At 43.2% G+C, this 7,859-nt stretch overlaps 1 protein-coding gene across 2 annotated transcripts in view; it reads left to right on the forward strand.

The window, feature by feature from the left end:
- The window catches only part of LOC144612025 (signal transducer and activator of transcription 5B-like), a 112,522-nt gene extending 107,737 nt beyond the window's left edge, over nt 1-4,785 (forward strand). Inside the window, exons 19-21 of one of the 2 annotated variants that reach the window (XM_078431484.1) lie at nt 109-201; nt 1,944-2,027; nt 2,709-4,785. In XM_078431484.1, the coding sequence (XP_078287610.1) occupies nt 109-201; nt 1,944-2,027; nt 2,709-2,790 (259 nt within the window). In that variant the 3' untranslated portion in view covers nt 2,791-4,785. The remainder of the gene's footprint in view (nt 1-108; nt 202-1,943; nt 2,028-2,708) is intronic. The other variant, XM_078431485.1, reaches the window with a different exon arrangement.
- Nucleotides 4,786-7,859: the final 3,074 nt, after the last annotated feature.

Consider the following 7,859-nt stretch of genomic DNA (forward strand, 5'->3'; position numbering starts at 1 on the left):
TCCAGCTGCTGCACTTTCTTGCGTCTCTGATATTTAGCAGCAGCCTTTGATTACAAATTAGTGTCTGAATGAAGATATTTAAAATCTAATGGTCTTACTTTCCTACAGGGTTGAACCCTCAATCGCCCCATCCATTGCATTGTCTCCGCACATAATGATTCCCATGAACCAGGATGAAGAATTTCCAAATGCAATTCAAGGGTCAGTTTGGTTTCTAAAATGTTAGCTTTGATCAATGATCTGATTTAGGCTTGGTTCTTTTAGCAATTAAGAAGCCTGTATTGGACTATGAAGTTTGTTTGTAATTGTACTCTGATGTTACTGTGAGAAATTGGGCTGGATGCCCCATGCAATCTTGCATGAAGTTCCTATTTCAGTGTGAATCTGTGAGTGGGTCAACTCCACAACACTCCTGACCACTCCCACTTGGCACTGCCGCAGCCTCACCCCATTCCCACTTCATTGCCACTCTGGTGGCCTAAAATGTGATGCACGTCGCTGGCAAGCTGCTTGAATCAGGCTAGGGTTGCCAACTTCCTCACTCCCGAATATGGGACAAGGTGACGTCACCGCCCCGCGCCCCACGTGACCTCACCCAGCCAGCGGCCACGTGCTCCTGCCCGACCCGGGCGGCCGCCATTGGTGGAGCGGGAGCACGTGGCCGCTGGCTGGATGAGGTCACGTGGGGCGCGGGGCGGTGACGTCACCCCTTGTCCCTTATTTGGGAGTGAGGAAGTTGGCAACCCTACTAATACGGGACAAGTTGACAACCCTAAATCGGGACTAATACAGGACAAGTAGGCAACCCTACTAATACGGGACAAGTTGGCAACCCTATTAATGCGGGACAAGTTGGCAACCCTAGCCCAGAATACGGGATGTCCCGGCTAATACGGGACAGTTGGCAACCCTAAATCAGGTACAACTGAGAACGTTGTGGCAAAGGTCCAGGTTTAACTGGGCTTCGGGTTTGTCACCCCAGGAATTGCCACGCCAATTTGTGCTGGTCGGCTGTGAACAAAGTTAAAAGCATCAGGCATTCTAGCGGCCTTGTGCAGATTCCCTTGCCAAACCATCGAATTAATTTAATGAAACATAATTTCTTAAAGTTGAAACAGCTTCTTAACACTCTCTCAGGTGAACCGTGTTCCAATTGTAGTTTGCCTTGTTTTACAAATTGGCCTAAATTGTGGAACATGACTCCCACCCTTGCATCTCTGCCCCCCTCGGTGCTCTTTGCATCTCATTGTTTCCCGTTTATCATTCCATTAAAAAATGTTAATCCACTCCATTGACTACTTGCAAATTTTAAAAACATTTTATTTCAAAAATATAATAAAACATATAAAGTATAACAGCACCAGAGACCTGGGGTTGATCCTGACCACTGGTGCTGTCTGTGTGAAGTTTGCACGTTCTCCCCGTGACCGTGTGGGTTTCCTCCGGGTGCTCCGGTTTCCTCCCACATCCCAAAGACGTACAGGTTTGTACATTAATCGGCCCCCTGTGAAATGCCCCCTAGTGTGCAGGGAGAGGATGGGAAAGTGGGTGAAGGGCTGAAGGGCCTGTTTCCATGCTGTAACTCTAAACTAATTAGTGTGCAGTGGCAGGAGGGCTTGTCCCAGTGAAGCTCCTCCAGTGGCCGGTAATCACACACACACTGGAAAAAGTTCACATGTCACAGAAAATTCAATTTGAGTGCTGCGTTCCTATCATTAATGTGCCCATGATATTCTGAATGTCGCCTCCCAATTTTTCTCATCCTTGTACTTCTGGCAGACACTTCTGACTGTTCAAGGCTATAACATTTTTTAACATTAAACCAGGGTTTTTACTTTCTACCTTTAAAGCTTTGCGTTCACGTCTTACAATCTTAGTGCTCACTTCCATGTGATATACTTGCATTGTTACACTGCCTGACTAATAATTTTCTTCCTTTCAAGAAGACATCTTCTTACTCCGTTTCAAAGTGGAAATGACTTGGAGGTGGACGACTATTTTGAAGGAGATCATCAGTTTGTAAGTGGGTAAGCAAGATAAACATACTTAGATCCTTTTGCTGGGGATTAAGATTTACTTTATCTTTTCTCCATCCTTCCAAGCCCCAAATACGGCTCTGTCTAACATGTACCATTCCTATACAAAGAAATGAATGAACTGAGAGCTCATCACTCATCTGTGCAATGCAGGCTTCTGTTGTTAACACTCAGCAACAAATAACTTACTTTAACTCAACTTCAAGCTGAGACTTCAGCTAAAAACATCTGTGTTGTCATGCAGTCATAGAGTGATACAGCGTTGAAACAGGCCCTTCGGCCCAACTTGCCCACACCGACCAACATGTCCCATCTACACTTGTCCCACCTGCCCGTGTTTGGCCCATATCCCTCCAAACCTGTCCTATCCATGTACTGTCTCATTGTTTCTTAAACGTTGGGATAGTCCCAGCCTCAGCTGCCTCCTCCAGCAGTTTGTTCCATACACCCACCACTCTCTGTGTGAAAACGTTACTCTTCAGATTCCTATTAAACCTTAAACCCATGTCCTCTGGTTCTCGATTCCCCTACTCTGGGCAAGAGACTCTGTGAATCTACCCAATCTATTCCGTAGTAGATTATGTAGTGCCACTCAAAAATACATACCTATGTAAGGGTTTTATTATACTTTTAGAACATTAATGTTACATCCTATTTTTGTTCTCCTTTCAGCACTGAAAATCTTCATGTGCCTTCTGAATTGGACCTGAATGCATTTCTGAGCATGGATATAGAAAATTCGACTGAGTTTTGAGTTGTCTGTGAGTTGAGGAACAAGCGCCATCAGGTGCCAGTTATGCAGGAGCCTATTGAAGGCTCATTCTGTCAGTGGTTGAGCTTCAAATTAAGATTTCTGTTGAGTCCATTGTGCATTTTCCTGTACAAATTAGAAAGAGATTCACTGTTAAGCGCATTTTAACCAGCAGTTAATAAGCCATCTGATAAACCTCTGATTAGTCATCCCCTTTGACCAGATGTAGAGTATATTCTGAATTTTAACAGTGTTACTGTGGGGAGGTGCCAAGTGGAGGGCAAGCACTTTGTGCAATTCGGAGCAGGGCTGTGGAGTCAATCCCCAAAACAACCGACTCCGACTCCTTGATTTCTTGTGTATCCGACTCCGACTCCACAGACCTGATTCGGAGTAAAACATTTGGCAAGTTTGGGCACCTTAAAATAGAAAATAATTTAACATAAGGTAACTTGCTAGTACACTCCAATCCGATATTTTCATAAAACATTAGATGAAATTATGCCAAAATAAAGTGCACCTTTGTTTTCAAAGATTTGTAATTATGAATGCTCATGAAAGTGTTGTTTCCTTGCTATGAATTTAACAAGATGTATTAACTCTTCTGTTCAGCTAATATAGTCAAGTTGATGTGCTGTTTTATAGCATCTATCCCACCCACCAGAGCGCCCTAATCCAATATCTCAGTGTTTATGTAGTTACAAAATACATCATATAAATAACGTAAACTTGGAATTTTACTTACTGAGTTCAAATGATCACGACAATTCAAATTAATTGATGTATTAGCTTATACTAAGTCAATATATTGCATCTGGAACAGTTATCATCTATTAGCAACCACATATGGCACACAGAAGCTTTATTTTCTAAGTAAATATGTAAAGAGATATAATAGCGTGCTTACAACTAATTGAAAGTATATTTGGACAGTTGATGTGGAGAAACTGATGCAATTGATGGAGCGGAGAATAATGTTTTATACATGACGTGTTACTGGTCGATGGCAATGACAATAGTCCTTTAACAATTAGTGTTTGTGATTTGGTGCCTGCAGGATGCAAGTACCAGTGGTTTTACAGAACTGTTTATGATACCAGGGAACATTTAAGATGACAGAGCAGTAAATCAGTTTTTCAGTGGACTTGCGTGAGGTTACCATGTAATCTACTTTTGCTTGCACATTATTCAACAAATAAAATCGCAAATGATAGGAATCAATGATAGAGAGACTATTTTAACATGCCCCTTTGGGACAGGAACACTTACTTTGAAGCCTGTTGCAAGAATTGTTTTGCCATTGCAAATTATATACCTTGAAAGGAACTTAAAGAATTTATTTTGAGCTAATATGGTTTGTACAAAATTTAAGAGCATAATGAAGCTAGAAAACCAAATTCCTAGCTCCTTCCACATCCTATGAAGCATTCTACCTTATCATGAGATCTCACTAGCCTTATAATCTTGTGAGGGATTGTTCTGTAGAGATAATTGTTGATTCCCGCGGGTAATTCAGTACATTAATTTCATATTTCCACTATTCAGCCTTAACTAACTACCCTCCAAAGAAAACATTCTCTTCTACCTCTTCCCTAAGTTATTTCAGTCTGAACTTATCTTTGGAAATCTGCAAATCACTTTTCAGCTTGTGGTGTTATAATGGCTTATAGACCATTGCTTCAGAATGGTTGCCTGAAATAATGTTGTCCATAGATGTAATTCTTAGTTATATGATGTAGTGTTAGTTTTTGTAATCCACTGTATATACAATGTTTTCATACACCCAAATATATTGGAATCTTCGAGGGGGGAAGTTATCCCATCATTATATAATAGTGTATTTTTCCACTTGAATCATTGATGCATTTAGATAGTGTTCTGTCATGGTCAAAAAACATTCTATCTTATTTCTCCATTTGCACTTACTATTTCGGCAGAAAACTATTCTTACAAAGTGATTGCTGAAAAACTTTCCAGCTTGTAAGAAAAATGAGAATAAAAGTCCTCGATTCTAGATAATGCAATGTGTCTCATTTCATTCTTTGTTCAGATTAAATTTGAAGAATAATTCCCACCACTCTAATTTCCTCCATGATCTCTCTCTAAAATTGCTGATTTTTGCTTTTGACTGCAGGTCAACTTGTCCAAACAGCTAGACACACATTGCTGGAGTAACTCAGCGGGTCAGGCAGCATCTTGGGAGAGAAGGAATGGGTGACGTTTCGGGTAGAGACCCTTCTTCTCCAGCATTTTGTGAATAAATACCTTTGATTTGTATTTGTACCCGCCCCCTCCCCTGACATCAGTCTGAAGAAGGGTCTCGACCCGAAACGTCACCCATTCCTTCTCTCCCGAGATGCTGTCTGACCAACTGAGTTACTCCAGCAATGTGTGTTTACCTTCGATTTTAACCAGCATCTGCAGTTTTTTTTCTTGTCAAACAGGTGTTGGGCAGAGCCTCAGGATATCCCAAAGCACCTCAAGTGAATGATTTCTATGTAGGATTCGTAATGTTATTGGCTTATTATTGTTATGTGTCCCGCGTTACCTTGAAAAGGATTATGTGCGTGCTATCCAGTCAATCCCAGCAGACAACGGTGTAATATTATCTTCTGTACTCTGGTATCTTTCTCTTTGCACTCACTACCTGTTGTACCCAATGTGTGGCTTGATTGCACTCTTGTATGCTATAATTTGACTGCCATGATTCCTACATTCTTGAAAGCTCATACCACCAGATTCAGGAACAGCTTCTTCCCCGCTTTTATCAGACCACTGAGTAGTCCGCCCACAGGCTCGGGTGTCGGTTCGGTCCTGATCTCCCGAACGACCTCATTGTGGACCTTGGACTTTCCCCTCTGCAACTGTAATGTAAAAACAAACCCCAAACAATGGTCCGTCACTCGCGTCATGCTGACAATGAATGAATTCCAAGAAAGCACTGTGAGGCGTTAATCCACAGAACCAGTCCGGCCAGCTTGGGGCAGCCAGCCAAATTGTCAAACATATCATGTCATTTGAAACTCAATAGGATGAAATATATTTTCTGAGCATTGAGCCCTCGAAGAACTTTCTGTAATTGGCTGTCAGTAGGGGAGGGTCATTGTGATGGCCGCCTGTCCCTGGTAACAGATGTTCAATGTTTCATGCCAGGTTCACCCTGTTCTGCTCAGAAAATGGCCAAATAGAAGATGCTGGTGACACGGCAAACTGCAGATGCCAGAGTCTTGAGCATAAAAAAACAAAGTGCTGTAGGAACTCAATGAGTCAGGAAGCATTTGTGAAGGGAATGGACAGATGACATTTCGGCTTTGGACCCTTCTTCAGACTGATGGAAGGGTCCCGACCTGAAACGTCACCTGTCCATTCCGCCCCCCCCCCCCCACCCCCCACTGATGCTGCCTGACCACTTGAGTTCCTCCAGCAGTTTGCTTCTTTGCTGGAGAATGCTTAAGCAGAATCTGGGCTGCCCTCTAGAGGTTATCTTCTGTATTGTGTCCCATTAATATTACAGTAAACCCTCATTATAACAGGTGGAGGGGTGGGGGTAATGGTGTGGGCTATTACCGATTGCCTGCTATAACTGAGTACGGTATTTTCATATAAGTAGTAGAGACAAAGCAACTGCAGATGTTGGTTAATGCACAGAGTGCTGGAGTAACTCAGCAGATCAGGCAGCATCTCTGGAGAACATGGATAAGTGACGTTTCTGGTTGAAACCCTTCTTCAGACTCTTGGTCCAGAGCTGAGCCTGGAATCCAGGTGAGTTGACAGCCCCGGCCTGCTGGCGGCCGGGATCGGCGGAGTCGATGGGCACAGCCCGCGGGCGGCCAGAGTACAGGCAAGGGTCAGCAGCAGCAGACACGGCCTGTAAGCGGCAGGGGAGGCGGTGTAAGCCGGGGGTGGCGTGGGCAGCCGTCAGTAGGTACGAAATCCGTTATAATGAGGTCCGTTAAAACGAGGATTCACTGTATACGTATTCACCATGCCACGAGTGTCTCACAGAATAGAAACAGGCCCAACGAGTCCATACCAACCATCGGTTACCATTCATGCTGACATCTCTCATAGTAGTGCTGATGTCTGCACCTTGTAACTCACATCTGAAATCTGAAATCTGCCCCTTTCAATTTCATCAATTGGACAGAATTCAAGAGACTGCAGATGCTGGAATCCTGAACAAAAAAAGCAAACTGCTGGAGAAACTCAGTGGATCAGGCAGCAGCTAAAACAGTGCTGGAGGAACGGGGGAATTCTGTTGAGCAAAGAGTAAACCCTGTTCCCCATCTCAATGTAAAACGCAATGATTTGAATTATCAGTGCGTGGAATAGCTGACAGGACTATGGTAAACGATGGTTTATTAGCATCAGTGGGGAGAGAAATAGAATTAACGTGTTGTCTGTGGTGGAACACTGATTAAACTGGTAATCCAGAGTTCACATCTGACCACAGAATTTAAATTCAGCTGATTAGCCTGTTACCCAGGGACAGGATCCTCTCTCTCCGGCCTGTTGTACAGAAACAGGAGGTCCCTCTGCCCCTCTCTCTCCAGCCTGCTACACGGGGACAGGGCAAGCCAAGCCAGGTCATTCAGCCCCTCTCACCTCCATTACTCTATATTCAAATCAGATTGTGGTTGATCCATATTTCACTTTCGTGACCCAATATCTGAGGATTGATGTGCTGGCTCTGGAGAGGGTTCAGAGGAGATTTACAACAATGATCCCAGGAATGAGTGGCTTAACATATGATGAGTGCTTGATGGCACTGGGCCTGTACTCGCTGGAGTTTAGATGGATGAGGGGGGACCTCATTGAAACTTCGATCAGCCATGATTGAATGGTGGAGTAGACTCGATGGGCCAAATGGCCTAATACTGCTCCTATCACTTATGAACATGAATATCTCTCAATATTCTTGGCGAGGGGAAAATAATCAATTGCAGATTTGAAATTATTAGTTGAGCTGGTATCTCCCACTCTGGGTTCAAGTCCCAAATAACAACAATTTTACATGGTAATATATAAAGTAGTTTAATATAGTAAAATGTTGTAAGGCATTTCACTGTAAT

Source organism: Rhinoraja longicauda, chromosome 42, assembly GCF_053455715.1.
Source record: "Rhinoraja longicauda isolate Sanriku21f chromosome 42, sRhiLon1.1, whole genome shotgun sequence".
In the NCBI taxonomy this organism is placed as follows: domain Eukaryota; kingdom Metazoa; phylum Chordata; class Chondrichthyes; order Rajiformes; family Arhynchobatidae; genus Rhinoraja; species Rhinoraja longicauda.